Source organism: Micropterus dolomieu, linkage group LG13 (genome assembly GCF_021292245.1).
Source record: "Micropterus dolomieu isolate WLL.071019.BEF.003 ecotype Adirondacks linkage group LG13, ASM2129224v1, whole genome shotgun sequence".
NCBI lineage: Eukaryota > Metazoa > Chordata > Actinopteri > Centrarchiformes > Centrarchidae > Micropterus > Micropterus dolomieu.
In genome coordinates, this window is record NC_060162.1 from 4,738,041 (window position 1) to 4,758,624 (window position 20,584).

Consider the following 20,584-nt stretch of genomic DNA (forward strand, 5'->3'; position numbering starts at 1 on the left):
TACGCCCCCCCCCCCCCCCCACACACACACACACACCCCCACCCCTCCGAAAAAGCTGCCAATTTGAAGCTGACCTGACTGGGACATACCCGGTCTCTGCAATGTAGTGAGGAGGAGCAGCTCCAAGCCAACTTTTGTTGGTGTTTGCATGCACTTTTCTGAGAGTCAGTCTGCTGTGGCGGCTGTACCCTCTGCAACTTCAACTTACTTTTTAAGCCACTCTGAGCCACCCACAAGAACACAAAGTCTAGAATATAAAGACGACAGATGGGCTGAAAATAGACCCTTCTGCTGGAGGAAATCCAAGAGTTTGAAAAGCTGAATAACTACTTTTTGTTTTGTGACAGTGCCTAGCTTTAGGATACTGCTGCTCCGGGTGTCTGGTCTGAAAGGGGGACTCACATTGCAGCTTTTAGAGGATGGCAGAGACCAAAAGGAGATGAAAAGAGGAGAGCAGCAGAGGTTTGTGTGCGGAACTTCAGAGCTGCAGAAGTCCTTTGTCCTGAGCTCTCCCTGCACAGTTGGACCGAAGCTGACAATGGAGATGAGCGTGGTAACTATCTGTTAACTCTCCCGTCTGTAAAAAGCAGGACGATATCTTTGTCAGGTAGTTTTTGTCGGAGCAAGATTCGCGTGAGCATTTAAATCCTCTCAGGGAAGCAGACTGCGTTTACAAACCAGCATTTAGCCAGTTGTTCTGGTCATGTTGGCTCTGCGAGTTCAGAAAGACCTTTTTGGGGGGGCATTTGCGTGGAAAATGTGTACTTTAGCGAACATTTACGCATCGGATCCACATCTGCATGGTGTAAGTAGTGCAACGTTACCGGTCAAACTAACTAAACTTCTTGACAGAGCACGCTTCACGCCTTTTGCAACAACGCCAAAATGATTCAAAGCGACGTCAGGTGGTTTATTTTGATTTGCAGACGCTCCTTGAGGGTTGTGTTTGAGGTACCGGTGTAATGCACACGGGCCGGCTGCCAACTGTCTGGGTCAGAGTGGCCAAGTAAGTAGCGCTGTCTGTCTGGAGCGCTGGAGCTGAAGAAATGCACACGAAACCCCTCTTTTCCAAAGGCTGTCATCCGGTCACTTTCATTGGACATCATGCGACTATCACCTGGGTCCGCTGACGTTTGTTTATAGTTTGCACACGTGAGGCGCGTCAGTGAGTAAAACCACAATCTGCAGACATGAAACCATGTCGACTAGTCAGCACCGTTAGCGCCGTTAAGATTTATTCATCCATTTTAATGTTGTTATTACACTGCATAGCCTCGTTGTTGTCCCTCTGAATTTTCAGGTCATAGTCATTAAACTGTCACCTCGTGCTCAGATAAACTGATGTGTTCAGTGAGAGCTGTGAAACAAATTTTAAGATATTGAACTTCCTATTAGATTTTCATTCAATCGCCACAAACTAGGCTTTCAGTTAATCATTATTTTAATTAAAGCTGATAGTCAATTAATCTATTAGTTGACCAGCATAAATAACCTGCGACCATTTTTAATCATCAGTTCAGTCATTTTTCAAGCAAAAATCGTGCAAAACGTATTTTGGTTTTCTGGACGGTTTGTCAGTTGTCATTCTGGGTGTCTTTTCACTCTTTTGTTGACAAAATGATTAATTGTTAACTACTTAACATTGAACCAACCAAAAATGTTCATTATGGTTTCATCTGCCAATTATTCAATTAATCGTTTGGTTTATAAAATGCCAGAAAATAATGGAAAATGCCCACCAGAGCCCAAGGTGGCAACCTCAAATTACCTTTTTTTTGTCTAACCAGAAGTCTGAAATTTGAAGATATTCTATTTAAAATGAAATAAACCAACAACAAGCAGCACATCCTCACATTTGTGAAGCTGGAAACAGCAAATATTTGCCATTTTTGCTTTAAAAAATGACTAAAATGATCATTCGATTATTAAAACAGTTTCAGATTAATCAATTAATTTCACCTTTTTAACTGACAAAGTCTGATTCAGCATTAATTACAAGAGCTGAAAGGTCAGTTAACCTCTGATTAACTTAACTTCACAGGAATGCAGATGGATCGGTCAAGACAAGTTTCCAATATAGAGCTTCCTGTTTGGAGTTGTACCTGAGACTGACTGTGTCTGATGGATTACGCTGTTTTCTACGAGCTGATGACATGAATTCAGAGGCCAGTGAGATGTGGAAGCGCTCGCCTTCAGGAATCTGAGACCTGGATGAGCCTTCTAGCAAGACGAGAACATTTAAGTGAAGGAGGCAAACCACGGACTTGTTATGGTGTGGCATCGGACCGATCGTGTGCTTTTAAGCTGTTTGTAGCACCCTCTACCCCTCACCCCATGTCACATCTTTCCCTGAATTATGGAAATTTTGTGGAAGACGCTGACTTGGACTCTGAGCCTGGTGGTGATGGTTGCTTCTGAATTTCAAAGCATCAACAAACTTTCACACAACTCTCAAGGTATGATGTAAACAGGTGAACAGGAAGATCTTCTCTTGTAAACAACAGTATGTTTATTATATCTTCTTTTCTTCTCTCTTCTTTTCTTATTTCTCCTGTAAAAGAGGAGTTCCTGTCCTACCTGCAGCACTACCAGTTGACTGTCCCAATGCGGGTGGATGAGAACGGGGAGTTCCTGAGCTACACTGTGAAAAACCACCGGCCGGGCCGACGGAGACGGGGGGCGGTGGACCCCATAATGGGACAGCTGCCTGCGTTAGACCCGGAGCCTTCAGAGACCCGGCTGTTCTACAGACTGTCAGCCTACGGAAAGCACTTTCACTTAAACCTGACACTCAACCCGCACCTGGTGTCAAAACATTTTACAGTGGAGTATTGGGGCAAAGGAGGGCTGGAGTGGCGTCATAACGTTGTAGATAACTGTCACTATGTTGGATTCTTGCAAAATCAGCAGAGCACAACGAGAGTGGCACTCAGCAACTGCAAGGGTCTGGTGAGTATAAAGGGAGATGTTTTAGTTATTATTCCAAGTGACCGGTTCACACTCAAACTGCCTGATGAGCCACAAAGAGTTCACATGGCTTACTTCAAACAAACCCCGATACTAATGTCAGATAACTAATATATGCCTAGCTTGTGCTGCTCTCATGTCAGCCAATCTTTCAGACTCAGCGCCAAAGGATTAAACCAATTGTGGTTTGCTCAACAGAATCTTGGCTTCCTTCCACTTGGCACACTGAGGAGCTCATGTTGAAAAATCACATCATCTCAGTGATCTGTTAGTGATAAGCATCAGGGCTTTTCTTTCCATTTGTGCGTTAAATATCACGCTTTATCCTCAGATTTTAAAAGCCTCAGTAGTTGGGATCAAATTTCTTGTACTTGATCCTTTTTGTGATCTGTGAATAATGTGCATAAATCATAGATATTACTCCATGTGTAGTTTAAAGTGCTTTGTCCGAAAAACAAAACTAAACAGCCCTAACAAGGCATCTAATTATTCTGTCTAAGCTTTTAGTCCTCAGGCTTTTATCCACAGACTGTGTGACTGTCCAGCTTCCCTTTGCTAATCAAGAAATTGGAAGACATTGTAATAGCTATTATTCCTCCTTGGTTCAGAATAATAAAAAAAAAGGCCCTGCTTCTTATTGGCAAATGTAATCATGCGCAGAAAACATTTAGCCAAATGTGTTGGCAAGACCTACACGGAGTATCATAAATTGAATTAGTGTTTGCCTTTTTTTCTAACAGCACCAAAAATGGACAAAACTGTGTCTGCACTTTAATGTAATCAGCTGTCTGGACAGTTTGAGATCTTGACATCACACACTATCAAACCCCTAAATCGAATATGTTTCTGTGTCCTAGAGTGATGTGCGGTTAATTGCTTTTGTTGTAGGTTTTACAGAGCCAAGCCAGTTTTGTACAAACTCATTTTGGCAAGGACTTCTCTCTATTTATGCTGCATAAGGGGTATTGAAGTGCAGAGAACATTTTTTTAATGGACTTGATGTAATGATTGTTAAGGGTTCTTAAATGTGACTGCAGGCTAATTGCTAATGTATTGTATGTGCTAAATCATGACTCCACCAGGAGAGGAGAGTACATGAGGAAATAGTTATTTAAAGGGGTACTCCAGCTTTTAAAGCTGGGGTAGGCAATTTATTTCAGGAGCATTTTTTGTTATATTTGTTGAAATTCTCTTTACATCCCAACAGCAATCAGTAAATCAAATACTCTGACCCAAAAATTAAATAAAAAACAGTATCTGTGGCTGTCGACTGTAATAACATCCAGTCTTACCTGTCTGTTTACCTACCTACCTGCACGCACTCTGTCCGTGCACTCACTGCTCATGAAAATGTGCTTTGGGGGAGTGGCTTTGGAGTTAGTGGGTGGGATTTTTTCGGTTGGATGCTTTCAAAATCTAGCTGTCTCCTGTTAGCCCTCTAACGTTGCCTACTCCAGCTTTAAAGGTTGCACTTACACAAGTTGGGAGGCTTGCAAGAGACACAGAAAAAAATGGTAAAATTGAAGCCGCAAAGACTGAGATATCCTGATGTTTAGTCCCTAGTAAAAAGGCTGGATCCTACATTACTCATAATGCAACTTAATTGCATCTCTCATCAGACTTATCTGCCTAGAAAATGCCCACGTCTTTGAAATGGCAGCTCAGAGCGGAGATACCCCTGATGATGGAATCAGGGCTATCTTTGATGATGTCATCAGGGCTATATCTGCAGAAGTTTTTAGACTTTTCCTTCAGAGCCACAGAAGAAATTCTACAGCTGTTGAAGGTGTGTTCAGACAGAAAGCAACGCTATTTTTTGCACCAATTGCACAGACATTAGCTGAAGGCTAGCTAGCAACACACACTGACCATGTTTGTGTTGAGTGTTTCTGCCTCTGTTTTAACATCTGAGTGATCTCTGAACTCCTCAGAAACTTCAGTTCTTTCTGTTATTTTTCTCCAGTCATGAACACATCTTTTCATCAATTTGCGTGACTGTGGGCGAATTTGCTCCTAATGGCATCTTGCCATTGACTTTGTATTCAAATGGCACCTCTAAAATTGTCTTTGCGTCCCGTCTGAACACACAGTTACTAGTAAACTGAACTGCCTTGTGTAAAATAGGCGTGCAACTTTAATAGAATATAAGTAAATAGAATAACAAAACATGTTAGTTGCTGTTTCCTGCATTTTATTAAGATTTATGCATTTAGCAACAGTGTTTGCTTATGTTTGTAACCCATTTCTCTTTCACTGATTTTCTCCCCCAACAAGCACGGTGTTATAACAACAGAGGAAGAACAGTATTTGATAGAGCCATTAAAGAACATATCCTCCACCACCTCCGGTGAATGGAACCTGGAAGAAGCACAGCAACATGTTATTTATAAAATGTCTGCCATTCCCTCACCGCAGGAGCATAGCCAGGAGTTCAGCTGTGGCATTTCAGGTTGGTGAACCTCCATCTGGGTTGGACTCTGTGTGGGTGAAACTGACGTAAAGGAATAACTATACATAGCAGGTTAGAGGAAGTGCTGGTTTGGTTCTAGGCCCAGGTTCTGGTAGACATAACCAGGCCTCTTGTGTGCTATAGTTGCTCCTGGCCTGGACACCTTTCAACCTGTAAGAAAAACTCTTGCTCCAGCTTTCATAAAAGGCCCTTCAGTGCAAAAAGAGTAGTTGGCTCTGACTTTTATAGAAGCACAAATCCTATTTATAGATCCAACAATCATGTTCAGATTTTAAAATTCAAGCTACTCAGTTCCACAAAATACTGTGTCTGTATTTGTATGTATATTTTGAATTGTCAAAAGAACCAGGTGGATATTTTGGTATTTGGGCCAAGGTCTTCTAAGAAACAGCAAAGGCTGTCATCAGCAGGAAGCTAGCATGCCCTGACATGTACCATCTTATAGCTTTTTCCCAGAGCATCTGGGTCATAAAGCAAAGGCTTTAGCTGCAAGGTTCAAAGGAGCAAATTCCCAATGTGCATCTAGTATATACAGCTCTCAGATAGTGCATCATCATTTTGAAGTAGATCACTAAACCTGTCCTTGTTTCCCTGTTTTTCACAGACCTCATTAAAAACAGTGCACCTTGCCATTCCAGCACACCTTCCCCTGTCCACTCGTCCCCTGCACCCCAAAACTACAGCAAGCAGTCAAACAGCACCCACAGACAAAGGCGCTCGGTCAGCAGCGAGCGCTTCGTGGAGACACTTGTGGTTGCTGATAAAATGATGGTCGGTTACCACGGACGCAAAGACATTGAGCACTACATCTTGTCTGTAATGAATATTGTAAGTTTGATCCTACTTTTTGGTCATGTTGTTGTTGTCTGCCACACTGTGGAATATATGATTTCACCATTGTAGCCAGTTTAGTTAACGGATATCTACAGTAGGTCAAGGTCAAGGTCAAAGTTTATTTATATAGCACATTTACAAACAGTCACTACTGCCCCAAAGTGCTGTACAGATACAGAGAACAGCATAAGATAAAAAGCATAATAAATAGTCGAATAAAACCCTTCTAAAACAGAATATGCCAAAAACAATAAAAACAGACAACAGATAAAAACTATACTTAAAGCAATAACAACAATAAAATGTCACAGCTCAGCATGTGTTAAAAGCCAGTGCAAAAAGATGTGTTTTTAAAAGTGATTTAAAGCTCTCAATAGAGGTAGCTGCTCTAATGTTGAGTAATGTGGTATAGTGCCTAATGGTTGAAGATTAGATGTTGTGACATGTGGACACAATTTGTCTGACTTTGTGTCTTTTCTTCTTTTCTGGAGGTCAGGTTGCCAAACTTTACCGTGATGCCAGTCTAGGAAATGTTGTGAACATTATTGTGACCCGGTTGATTGTTCTGACCGAAGATCAGGTGAGAAACATTTGCTTTCTAGCCTGTCTGTTTTGCAGATTTCTTTCATAAATTTCACTAACTTTGAACCATCTATGCAATTTTATTGTAGTTATCATAACCACAAGACCTTTTTATAGTGTCTGTAACCTCACCTGTAGTCAGTGTACAACTGATACGCTTGGCGTTAGTGAGCTGCAGTATTTTATGTGATTGGTGGTGGTTGAAGGGGAGAGAGACTATTCACCATATGGCCACCACTTCAGATGAAAGATGTGCTCAGACATCTTCCCTCAGGGAGCCTCAAGTGAGGGTTTTTACATGCACTGAACATATGTATGTATGTGTGATGGGAGAAACAGAGTGCCTTCTTTCCAAGCATCTGTTTTTTTTCTAAAGGGGTCATAGCGGCTCAAGTACAAAAAAGTTTTTATGTAAAGTGGAGCCATACTTTGATCCAGTAGGAAAGAAGTTCTGTCTGTCCTTGTTTTGGGGAAACTGCATAGAAAATACAGTTAGAAAACAAACATTTTATGGTGAAAGTGAGTCACTGATGTTGGGCTGTTCAGAACTGTATCGTCATTAATCATTGAGCAGGCTGAAAACAGCACTGCATCATCGGCTGGCGATGCAATGGTTTACCATCTTTCCACATCTCCTGCTTTTTCTAATATGGTCTTATTCTACTTTTTTTTTGACTCATCTAACCTGTACTGTTATACAAGGTTTTACCTTTACTACTACTACATCTTCTCTTAAATACAAAAAACCTGCTTTTCCAACAACTTGTCCTCTAACCTCCCTCTGATCCCAGTGCAGTAGTCTTTTTATGTGGTGCCTCCATTGGTTAGCACTGTCAACACATGACATGAAGTTCAGGCCACTTATTTTTTTGCATTTTTGTCTTGATTGGACAGTAGACAATTGGAACGAACAGGAGATGAGAAGGGTACAACATGCATGGACGTTGCAGGGACGTTATGGTATGCGTCTAACCACTAGGGTACATGACGCCCGTGTATCACATAATTCGATAACTTTTGCGTAGAAATGTACGACTTAGGAAAAAAATCCAGCTGATGTCATTTAGTCCACATATATTTTCCTGTGAAAAGTATTTTTTCAAGTTGTATGGTATACAGTGCTGTACAGTAAACAATATGACTTGAAAACTTGAATGGATACGACACATCATACGACACAATCTGACATGATTCAACATAATATGACACATGATACGACACAAAATGACAGAACATTATATGACACTTTACAACATGATACGACACGATACAATGTGACAAAAACATGATACAATATTTTACGAAATGATAGAACACAACTCAATATGACATGATACAACACAATACTACAAGACGACACTATACAACATAATACGATACATGATATGAAACTGTAATGTACTGAAACCAATATTTTTGTGCTGCATCATATGTTTTTGTTTTGTAATACTCTATTCTGTTGTGTTGTTTTTTGCAGCCCAACCTGGAGATTAACCATCATGCTGACAAGTCACTGGACAGTTTCTGTAAGTGGCAGAAGTCCATTCTGTCTCATCACAGCGATGGCAACAGCATTCCTGAAAATGGGATGGCTCATCATGACAACGCTGTCCTAATCACCCGGTAAGTGTAAGATTACATGTAAGGTTATGGACCACATTTTGCTCACATCCCAGCACAATGATCCAGCATGGATATGTGTACTTCAAAGAGTAAGTAAGAATTGTTTCTTGCAGTGGTTAATTTTATTCTAAGTAGGCCCACATTTTCTCATTTTGAGCAAATAAGCTGCAGGTTAGCTGAGCTGTGCAGTCATGGTCGAACTTCAGACTGTAGTTGTGTGTGCTGCACACAGGTGGCCACCAGCTTTAGTACTGAAACCTCCAAATGTCCAGTTCCTGTGCACAAACTTTACCTGTTTCTGTTATAACTGATGGGAATAAAGACCTCACTTCTGAAAATAAAATGTGCTGTTTCAGACATACTGTACCTGTCACACTGCAATTTATGGCGAGGGTGTTACCACAAAGCAGAAAAACTCTGTCATTACCTGGAATAAGCTTTATTGTTGCCAGAAATGTTTTAGCAACATAACCTAGCAACAACCCCCCCCAACTGATTTTGTCTAGAGAGAGGATGGTGTTCTGTGATTGACATGAGCTAAAGCCAAACTTTTTGACTCTGTGGGCTCTGTGCGAAACAGCCTTTCTATCATTAGTGTGCTCTTGCTTGTTGTCTGTCAGTTGATGTTCTCCAGCTCATTTGGCTCCTGTATGTATTGTTGGTTTTAGCTTCACTTAGCACCAGCATCAAAGCCTGCATAGCGGAGTCTAGATGCAATGGTCATGGGGTTTATGTCTCTCTGTGGCTATACGTGTTTTTCTAGGAAGAGCCTTTTCTCATTGTTTTTAGATACCAAACACCCCATGGAACTGGCTTTTAAGTCACAAACCTGCTCATTCATATTTAGCAGCCTTCAGATAGTCCACAAGGGGGAGCTGCAAGGTAAATGTCAGACTGTCTCAACATGCTAAACTGCGCCACGTACGAGGGAAGGAAAGTAATAGCAGCAACAGTTTAGACATGTCAACATCGCCACCTATACTTACTGCAATTTTAACATTATTATGAAGCCACATCAGTCAATTGTTGGATTTGTGGTGGCAGGAGATTTGCATAACACTTGCAGCCCTGGAATATTGTCGCCTTATAAAGTTGTAATAGCTGATGTGCTAGCAAACTCTTGACTACTTACCGGCCACCACTTCTTTTAGCTCTGTTTTGGTCTCCAGCAAATACTTTAGCTTGCTAGATGTTCCACTCTCTTCACTATCTAGTTGCTAGCTATGTCTGCCAGCAGGTAGCGGTTTATTAGAGCTTTGTCTGTTTTCTGTTGCTGGAAACACAATTAAAGTGGGAGTGAGACCGTACAGTTATTGTGCTGTGAAGTAAAATTAAAAAAGTAAAAATATTAAATTGTTCACCGCTCACCTGGCTTAAAGTGCCTGAAGGACCTTAGAATGGTACAAAAGAAAAGAAAAAATAAGGTCATAACTTCAGTTTGTCCAATACTTTGGTTTATGACTAATTACCTGCAAAACAAATGACCATCAGCCACAGCAAATGTTTGTATGCTAACATGCTAAACTAAGATGCCAAACATGATCATTGTGCGTTAGCATGCTGAAGTTAGCATGCTGAAGTTAGCATGAAACTGTATTAAGCCTATAACCTGCAGTTTTCCTCATTGCCTGCCGGTGGCACACATGTCAGTTTTGTAGAAGCTTTTATTGCCTGTAGATGGCGCACATCAACGTTGCCTTCCTTGCTGATAGGAGGCCCATTAAATACCTCAGTGCCGTACTTGAGGTTAATTCCATATAATAAAATATTGGTTAATGTTGAGTAAATACAATATTGGTGAATACTGAGCAAAAACTAGACAAATGTGGGCGAGAGTTAATGAGATAATAAGCTGTGTGGAGGAGGCACCAGCTGAGCTCAGAGATGCTAACATTGTAGATAGTATAAATAGCTGATGGTAGACACCAGGAAGCCCTCATTAACCACCATGTCTGGAGGAACAGTCAGACATTCCTTGCAATGGTGGAATACATCTAAAAAGGTTTAGTATGACGCTGGCAGCACTCAGCACAGAGGACACTTATTGTCAATTTATACTTAACAGTAAGTATATCGTCTTTCAGCTTCTCTATTGAAAGGATTTGCCGCTTTTCTCTAGTTTCTGTCATTGTAAACTGAATATCTCTGGGTTTTGGAGTGTTGGTTGGACAAAACAAAACATTTTAAGACCATGTCTTTAAAATTTCATAGACCAATCAACAAATAAACAAATCAAGGAATTCAGATTTATTGGTAATGAAAGAAATCTTTTGTTGCAGCCTTAGATCCAAGGCATAACAATATAATGTTGTGAGTATATTGTTATTGTTCATAATATCTTTCTCAATTGACAACCATTACTTAAGTAAGACTTGATTTTCAGTGTTTTCAAAATGTTACATCTGTGAGATTTTCCCACTATTAGTATAATGTATTCTAATTATGTGTCTGCGGTCCTCACTAGATATATGAAGCTAATTCCAACTTCTTAATTCATCTCAACACTCAAATGAATATAATTAGTATTTGACAAAAATAATAATATCATCATAGGGAATGACGCATTCATGGTCTGTTGAGAAAACCAGACTCACAGGAAGCAGTTAGCATCAGTATATTCTACTACTATTACTTCTTCATCATCAGTGATCGGTGTAGATCTCCCCCGCAGAGATGCAACAGCAAGACACAAAACCTTATTGTTGAAATGATTCATTGTTCTCATCTACCGCCTCATCATCATTCAGGTGAGGTGGGGCGGCTGGAGCTCAGAGGTAGAGCGGATCGCCTAGCAGTTTGAACCCTGGCTTTCCCCCAGTCTGCATGTGAAAGTACTAAGATACTGAACCCCAAATTGCTCCCAAAGGCTGTGGTGTGTAAGTGTGTGTGAATGAATAGTTCATTTTTACCTTGCGTGGTAGCCTCTGCCATCGTTGTGTGAATGTGACATGTAGCGTAAAGTGCTTTAAATGGTCGGGAGAGTAGAGAGGCACTAAATAAAGTCAATTAACCTCCGCAGCACTGTTGGTGTCTTAGTCAGTCTCTGCGTCGGATAGAGTTTTGAGGCAGCCTTGCTTGGAATGTGGCCGGTTATGTTAAAAAAAGATACAGAAGGGAAAATAGGAAAATAAATCGAAATAAACAGACGTCCTCAAAGAGGTCATGACTGTACCTCACCGGTTTGGAGCTGCTCCACTGGGAGTGAAGAAAAGAGAGGGAAGAGGACTTTATGGGGAGAGTGAGAGAGGGGAAGGAGAATTAAATTAAATTTGTTGTGCCCTTGGTTTTAATAGATTAAAAGCTTTAGGAATGATTGGATCATTCATTTGTAATGTATGATGTGTTCTTAAAGCACTGTGGCTCAGAGTGCCCCCCCCCCCCCCCCCCCCCCGCTCTATTGGATTACCTGTATGTGAGCTGCGGGGGTTAACAGTAGGGACACAGCATGAGCAAAGCCTTTGACTTTATTCTTATTCATTCCTGAGCCCTGTGTATTAGCCAAGTGACATTTTGTGATAGGCTCATGATGTTTAGGGAGGAGTGAACCAGGTGTTTTCTAGAACCAAACCTGTTATATGCTTCATTATATGCTATTGTTACGCTAAAGGTTGAGATTATATCTGGCAAGACTGGTGGAATTAACCACCTGGAATGGCAAAGATCCAAAAACTGTACATGTACAAAAAGAAGTGTAGCGTTAATTTAATTGTTAGTGTTCTTTCTCTTTTTTGCCTCTCCTTAGGTATGACATCTGCACCTACAAGAACAAACCCTGTGGTACCTTGGGTGAGTGGACTTAAGCAGAGTAAGATGTATTTATATTAACATGTGTTTTCTTGCCAAATTAGTAATCTTCGCTGATGTTGACGATATGGTTCTCCGGTTAAGGAGTTAATTCTTCTCTTTTTCCCTCTAGATAGATTTTCATTTTCACTTTCGGCCTTCAACGTGTCCTAAGACAAACCTTATTTTGCAACCTTCAAAGTCTCCTTTAGAGGATCACCAGACAGCTCCTGTGAGACATAATGAGAAGGATGTTTTCACTTGTGTTATTATAGCTCCTCAGTGACTGCCCTCAGTCTGTTGAAGGCTTGAGCTTAGAAACCCGGACAGCCGTGGTCATCTCCCCGCACGGCCTCCAGTTTATAAAAGTGCTCTTTCTCTCTCCTCTGCCTCTTACCTCAGTTTGTCTAAGGTGTTTACTCTTCCACCGTGGTTGAGAGAAAAAGGAAAATGTATGTGTTGAAAAGCCAAGGAGGGAGGCATGGGTGGGGGGGGGGGGGGAGAAAGGAAAAGGGAAGGGGAAAAGGACAATTATAAGGAGTGTTAGAGTATGCAGGAGGGAGATAGAGTGGGTGATATGCTGGTTGTGGTATTGGGGGTGGAAAAAGGGACAGCAAGCACTGGCAGAGATCCCCCTCCCCTTTCTCTCTCCTCTTCAACCCCAAACCTCTTACCCAGCAGGCTCTTCTTTCCCCATCTTATCTTTGTAAAGTCCCCGCAGGCACCACAGTATATCTTGGAGGTAATATTGTGACTTCAGGGGTGGTTTGACAGATTGACCGCATTCGTCACATTCCCCGGTCGCTTTAATTGCCCGGGCATCTGCTTGGCTTCCTCGTTGTCTTAAACCCCCCTTCTCCTCCTCCCCTCCTCTCCTCCCTCTCCTCTTCGGGGATCATGCTCCCAGGTCAGATCGCTGGCCTTTAGGGTCGCCGAGTAATCATGGGGCTGGAGATAATACACAGTCCACCCCGGTGTTAAGAAAACAACTTGCAAAGCGGTGTGTGTGTTTGCACTCACCCACGACCCACGCACACACATACACTCACACACTCACACATTCTTAAACTAAGCGTAGAGTAGCCACCCTCCTTCCTTTCCCTCCCTCTCCTCCTTCTATCTGCACCTTCAGGCTCCCTCTTTCCCTGCACTAATGGTTTCAGTGGCCTCCTGATTTGCGAGTCTATTCTTGTTTAGCCTCTTAGTAAAGAGGATACAAAAGCCATGACACTTTTAGCAGGGAGGCAGGGAGTTCATGCAAACTACAGTATACTGTAAAATCTGAAGCTGTACTGACCACCAGAACATGATTTACTCACGAGGTTACTCACAAGTGTAAATGCAGATGTGTCACAAGTGTAAATGCAGATGTGTCACGTTTATCGCTATCACACTTGACTGTGAATTGGAAAACTGTGTCTGTGCATACAAAACAAATTGAAAGTTAAGATTTCTGTGAAAAAAAAAGTGTCCATCCAACCAAATTTCAAATAAACATATTTTCACATTTACCCCTTGCCATTCACAAAGTTTTATTTGCTCAGGTTAAGACGTAGATAGAAGTTCACATTGAAAACTATAAATATGTTTCCATCCACCTGTTTTTAAAACCCTAAATGGAATTTGTTCAGGTTTAGAAAAAAGTGCAACAAAGAGCAATGGAAGCAGGATAAAACTACAGAGAATACATCACGACATGACGCATGTGTGAACGTCCACTGAAGCTTCCACTGAAGAGACAAAAATTAGCATCAGACAAAAACACCACATCTGTTTGGTGTGTTAAGGGAGACGCCAACCTTCCTCGAATTAATACATGAAACAAACATGAATGTTTCATCATTTCAGTCGGGACAGTCAGTGTTTGGTGGTATGGCTCTGTTCTGGGCCCAAGCCCAAGGCAGAGAGCAGCAATAAAGACCCCCTAGGGTACAGAACAGAGCAGGCATTAATATCAGAAAGACATGATTAATCAGATACGGCCTGAGAGGAGGAGCTGAGGTGGGTTATAAGCTTTTTGCAGAGGAAGCAGCAAGTGCAGGCAGGCTATAGAAACTTAAATAAGGCGCCTTGTATGGAATTTACCAATGAATGCTAAGAGCGGAATCAGCTGAGCTGCCAGCTGATGTGGCTGGCTTTAAGATGGCTGGTATCTGCTGATGTGCTTGGATTGTAAACTAGCTGGATTTTCTTGCCTGCCTGAACTAATGCTATGCTTGATGATTTAAACATAATTTTTGTTTGTTTGTTTGTTTGTTTGACGTTTGACTTTTAATTACGTTATCTTGTTGCTCCCTCTTCTTCTGAAATGATTAATTTTATTAGGTAGTGCCACCAGCAGTTTATCGTAATGCTCCAACTACTAATACTTGGGTAACAGTAGTGCAGGGATTCTCAAAGTGTGGCGCGTGCACCCCTTTGCGTGCCTTTCAACTCCTGCTGGTCTTTATGTAACTAGTTAGCCTAACTTGTGAAAGCGCATTGTTGCGATCTCTTGAATATTTACCGGTATGTGTTCTCATTATTTGTGCATGCATAAACTTAACGTAGCTATAAATAGGCTACGTTGTGTTTTCTTTTAAATAAAGTGTGGGGGATTGGGGGTTCCTCAATCCGGTCAAGATGTAGAAGAGGGTACATTGCCTAAATAGTTTGGGAAATGCTGCAGAAGTGGATGGATACATGGATGGTTGATATTTGGATGGAAACTTGATTTATGAGGTCTGGGGATTATCCAGAGCATCAGGGATACTGTTAGAAAAGAAATGTTGCTGTTCTTTTTAGTTTGTTAATATTTTTGTAATGATGTGTGGGCAGACCACAAATTAAATCCTATTCACCTTAAATTTATTGGAAAGGAGGGAGAAGTCTTGGAATATCTTAAAACCTGAGCAAATACACATCCCCCAACACACACACACAAATACATCAGACACAAACACACCTGCTTTGCTCTGTCATATGATCCACTCTGCAGTCACCTGTAGATGTAATCTGTGAAGAATTGCCTCCTGTCTCCCTATCTGACCTGTCAGGCTTTAGGAAAAAAGGACGTGCGACACCTGGATTGTGGAGAGGTTTTAACTTTAAACACCCTCTCCTCTCCCTTTCTCTCTCCCTTGTTCTCAGACTCTTGGTTTGAAATGAGGAAAATATCTCTATTTTCTGACAGGTTTCTGGTGGGGTACGGTGTTGGTGAGGAGGGGGTTCTTATATTCCCGTCCTTGGCTCGCGTTTTAGACGGAGCCTTGTTACATGAATTGAAATGTATAAATCTACACCTTGTCTAGACATTTTCCAACAATCACTGTAGTTTGTCGAGCCGGGGATGCTTAACTCAACTCCCCCTAGTGAACAGGAGATTCACTAAACTCAACTCCCCCTAGTGAACAGAAGATTCACTAAACTCAACTCCCTCTAGTGAACAGAAGATTCACTAAACTCAACTCCCTCTAGTGAACAGGAGATTCAGAAGTGTGGAGTCCCAATTTTATGACCATGACGCCTAAGAATGCGGCGTCTTGACCCTGTGATTGTATGTTTGTCTGGCATGCGTGTGTGTGTTTGTGTCTAGGCCTGGCCTCCGTGGCTGGAATGTGCGAGCCGGAGAGGAGTTGCAGCATCAATGAAGACATCGGCCTCGGATCTGCCTTCACCATTGCGCACGAGATCGGCCACAAGTGAGTTTTAAGACTTTTAAGATTCTAATATGAAATATAAAATTTGACGTTACATTATGATGCAAATAGTAGTGGTGGGACAAAATGAATAGGCCTCATACAAGAATGACAGATTCATTCTTGTTCAAGTGTGGTTTTTCCACAAAAAAGTTAATTTAACTTCTAAAATAACGATCATTTTCATGATTGATTGCTTAGTTCTTTGTTCCGAAAAAAGTAAAAAAAATGTTGATCAGTGTTTACCAAAGCCAAAGAGGACATCACTCAAATGTCTTGTTTTGTCCACAACCCAAATATATTAAGTTTACTGTAAAGAAACTAGAAAAAATTTACATCTGAGAAGCTGAAATCAGAGAATTTTTACTTACTTCCTTAAAAAATTACTCAAAACGAAAACGTAAAGCTAAATTAATATTCTGGTGACAGTGTCATCTTCAGCGTGTTTTTTATTGTTCTATTTTGGCAGGGTAATTAATATAGTTCAGTAGTTGCTTGGAAAATTATCTCACTCCCTTACAGCTTCTTCAGCGTCTTCATGCAGGTCTGTCCAGAGGAAATTCCTCCGTTCCAATATCCAACAGTTTAAGGGCTGGGTTATACAAGAAAATAACTAGTTTGTGTGATGTGTTGTCCGAGCACATTGGAAATCATAAGAGTGCACTGCATGGCGTGGTGAAGAGCAGAGAGAGGGGCGCGATATTGTTTAAAGAGGTGGTATTATGCTTTTTGGCCTATTGAGTTATAAAACTTTTTTTTGCATGTAACATTTTTGCAAAGTGAAAAAGCCCAAAGTCCAGCCCAAAGGGAGTTCCCATCTCCCACAGAAAGGACTGCTCTGAACCGCTTGACGTATAGCTCGTTTGTAGTCCAGCCGTTTCCCTTTCATCCTTGTGACGACACAGGGATGAAAGCTAAATGCTCCTCATATAATGTCGCCAAGCGGCTACTCCGACACGCCCTCAAAAACACCGGTGGAAAAACAGTGAGCTGCAGCACACAGCTCTCCTTTCCCTTCCAAACACTAGCTACCCTCCAGGCAGTGAATGGACATTAAGTTGTTACTGCGACGTAGAGAGCTCAGCTCATTTAAAACTTTATGGATGAAAGATTAATAACTCACCACTCTGAAACTCTTGCTCCAGTCTATGTTGCTAAGCTGTTCGGCAACATGTACAGCTGAAACAAAGCCGTGTTTGCTTATCGCTGACCCGCACTTCTCTGCTTCTGATTGGCTAATAGTCCTTAACTAGGAACTGCGTATGTGCAACTGCCAACAAAGATCATTTAGAGACAAGATGTATCACTCCATAGCTAAAACGAAGCCTTCAACACAGGGTGAAAAGAGGAGCTGCAGCAATGTGCAGTATGAAAAGAAATATGGTGTTTTTTGAAAATTAAACCATGTAAACTAGGTTTATAAATTTAAATAGGTTTAAATTTGAACCTGAAAATGAGCATAATATGACCTCTTTAAGACAGTCTCCCCTGGAAGATGTTCACAGAGTTGCACTTGTTTGTTGCAAATAGCAATTCTTTTGCTTGAGATCATCTTAAACCTTTTATCACGTTCACGACTGCGTGCTCTAATCATCGCTCTTAAAATAACATTTCTTTCAACTTGAGTTCACCAGACCTGCATGTAGACCTTTCTTCCTCCTGCAGACGTCTTGAACTGTATCTTCACATATTTCCTCATGCAAATGTCAGTGTCCACATACCTCTGTCTCTTTCCTCCTGAATATAAAGCAAAATAATGATGATGTATTGGTCTACGTATCCCTACGAGAGAGTTCAGCAAGATGGCGATTTCCTTTATTATGTCTCATGTCTGCTTCTGTTGTGGGGCAGTTGTAAAAATAGTCTCTGCTTCAAGAGGATGTATAAAAAAAACACACTGCAGCGGGGTTTCAACTGGGTTGATTTATTTCCAGTGTAGGGTAAAATGTCATAAACGCAAGCCTTAGAAAAACAGGTTCAGGCTGTGCAATGTGGTTGGGTTTGTTATATACATTAGACCTGATTTGTGCTCCTGGCCTGGAAGGAAAAGTAAGCTTTGACATCCTGCTGTAACGTGATATTTTCTCCCAAATGATATCCAGACAGATAAGGTTTTTTTGTTAAACGAATAGTTAAAATGATTTATTTTCAGCCCACAATGTGAAATAAATTCTTGTGCAGCTTTCATAACAGACCACAAGGTCAGGAGCTGTTTGGGGTTTTGGGTCTTTCTCTGTTCCCTAGTGCAACTATTGATCTAAAGGATCCCTCTCTCCAGTCGGCAGTGACTCTCCCACACGGCAAGCTACAACCTGTAGGTGCTGATTGACAGGCAGGCATCAGAGTGGTGATTAGAACTTTTTTGTTCTTGCCGAGCTCCAGACAGGGTTTGACCCTTGACCCCTGGCTCTTCTGACACACAGCTGTTTCAGAGCCACATATCTCGATCTTTACAGCCACTGTGGGAGACATCCTCCAGCCAGCAACCTGGACTATCCAGGTCTCATCATAACTTAACTGCGCAGTCAACTGCCAAAGAGAGGGTCACTTTTAGACCAGTGGTTTACTGATGATCATCACACCCAGCCGGCTGAATTCCAGTTTTTTATTTTGTGTGTTTCAGTTTTGGGATGAACCATGATGGGATTGGGAATTCCTGCGGTACCAAAGGCCACGAGACAGCCAAACTGATGGCCGCTCATATAACCGCCAACACCAACCCTTTCTCCTGGTCTGCCTGCAGCAAAGACTACATCACCAGCTTTCTCGAGTAAGTGGATGATGGTCGTTCCCTGTGGGACTGTCTGAGTGTATTTGCATTTCTGTGTGTGTGTGTGTGTGTGTGTGTGCAGTAGAGAAAAAGCTGCATGCCTGTTTTCCAGCTTGCTTGCAGCCGCCTCGCTTTACAGCCCGCTGCCACTGGCTGGCCCTTGTGGTGACCCGCTAGGCTGTCTTGTACGCAAGTCCTTCCCCACTTATTCACTTCCATTTCATCACTAAGACTCCTGCCAGACCTTCTTGTGGCTGCGCATGATATGTGGGTGTCTTCCACCCTTGCATCCTTACACCACAAGGCGGGTGATGTGAGAGCTCATGTGGTGTTCAGTGGTGATGTGTAGGCCAGCTGCCTTCAACCACTGCTCCAATGTGGATAGGTCAAATAAGATAAAAACTCAAAGTGCACAAATAAACTGTGGAGTAAAGAGGTGACGTTTGGCAGAATCATGTTTGGAAGAGTCATGTCCTGCCAGCCTGGCATGGTAAAAAAACTTACGCGGGTTGCTAGTCTTGAGTTAGAGAAGGCCAGACAAAACATCTGCACATCATGGGTGCATTGAGTTAAAGCTGCTTTTAGAGGAGGTGTATAAAGGAGCAGCTTTGCTTGGGATTATACAGCTCACCTTAAGCCAAGAAAGGAATAGTTGACTAACAGTGTTATGCTCGTAGCAGCTAATGTAGCCTCGAGCTGCTAGCCTCCAGCAGAGATGAGGAGCATGCTACAGAGGTCTGGTCTCCTCACGACCTGTTAACAGACTAAGGCTCAGACTAAATTTCTGCTAGATTTCAGCTGGGGACTGTTGGTAGCTGTGGATTGAAGACATTTCTCCACAGATGGAGCACTGGGCGGGCTGTGCCACTGCTGGGAAACAGCTTCATTGTGTAGGAATAACAATCAGAAAGTGGTCAGGATTGTTCCCGCAGATGAGAAACATGCTGCCATTCTTCTTTATCCTTCTTTAACCATCACAGAATGAGGTCAAAGATTTCTCATGTTTGCAACACTCAGCAACTCTGAGCAATTGCTTGCTTGCAGCAATGGCGGTTTAGCTGTAAAGTAATGCAAGGAAGCAAATGTTACAATAGAAACAGAAATAACAGATGCAGCTCTGAGTGAATATGGTGGTGCAGTTAAAGCTGCTCTAATAATTTTTTTTATAATAACAATGGATATAGATTATATGCATAATTTGAAAGGGGAAAAACTCAGAGACCCAACTCTGCTGTTTAAATCATATATATAAAGCTTATTTTAGCATTTTTTCGGCTCATTGTCTGGTTTTTGCAACTTTGCTGTAACTGTGTTAAGCAAAAACACCCGCAAAAACTGACTGTACGCTTCCTGTCAAGTATCAAACTGCCTTCAAAGTTAACGACCAGCTGGTGAACATAGTTGGCGTTAAAAGGAGTGAATATTGCTCTTATAGGCGGCAGTTGGGCAGAAACATGACTCAAAATGAATGCTAATGTCGCTATGGATCTTTTAGATGTCTAAATAGACAGCTATTTGCTTTTTCCGCATTTTTCACATTAACTTTATCAGGTGATAATATGTCATTGGTGTGTTTACAGTTGCCTGCAAGTTGCCAAAAAATCAGTTAATGCAGTGATGAAAGAGTGGACTATTTTAAATAGGGTTTTGTAGAGGTGCAGAAGGCAAAATAATTGGTTCAGCAGGAAGATGAAGGTTCAAAATCAGACCCGCAGGAGACGGTTGCCAACCTTAACACATATCGGCAGCATCGCTGTCTGAAAGGGACTCAGTCGAGCAGGTGTTAGTTCTACTTCAATAAGCTTTATCAGCTACAACACCCTTGGTTCCCTGATTGTACTAGACTTGGAGAGAAGTGGAAATGTTAACAGATTCAGA

General features: G+C 41.7%; 2 protein-coding genes across 2 annotated transcripts in view; one reads left to right on the forward strand and one right to left on the reverse strand.

Annotated features, from left to right (window-relative positions):
* Positions 1-565, reverse strand: part of LOC123982025 (placenta-specific gene 8 protein-like) — a 10,764-nt gene extending 10,199 nt beyond the window's left edge. The window contains exon 1 of the mRNA XM_046067355.1: positions 403-565. The gene's annotated coding sequence lies outside the window, so the exon portion shown is untranslated. The remainder of the gene's footprint in view (positions 1-402) is intronic.
* adamts6 (ADAM metallopeptidase with thrombospondin type 1 motif, 6) overlaps positions 122-20,584 on the forward strand; it is a 66,341-nt gene continuing 45,878 nt past the window's right edge. The window contains exons 1-10 of the mRNA XM_046067356.1: positions 122-553; positions 2,042-2,456; positions 2,561-2,949; positions 5,242-5,416; positions 6,042-6,265; positions 6,768-6,851; positions 8,331-8,476; positions 12,219-12,262; positions 15,834-15,939; positions 18,560-18,706. Coding sequence (XP_045923312.1) covers positions 2,357-2,456; positions 2,561-2,949; positions 5,242-5,416; positions 6,042-6,265; positions 6,768-6,851; positions 8,331-8,476; positions 12,219-12,262; positions 15,834-15,939; positions 18,560-18,706 — 1,415 coding nt within the window. The 5' untranslated portion in view covers positions 122-553; positions 2,042-2,356. The remainder of the gene's footprint in view (positions 554-2,041; positions 2,457-2,560; positions 2,950-5,241; positions 5,417-6,041; positions 6,266-6,767; positions 6,852-8,330; positions 8,477-12,218; positions 12,263-15,833; positions 15,940-18,559; positions 18,707-20,584) is intronic.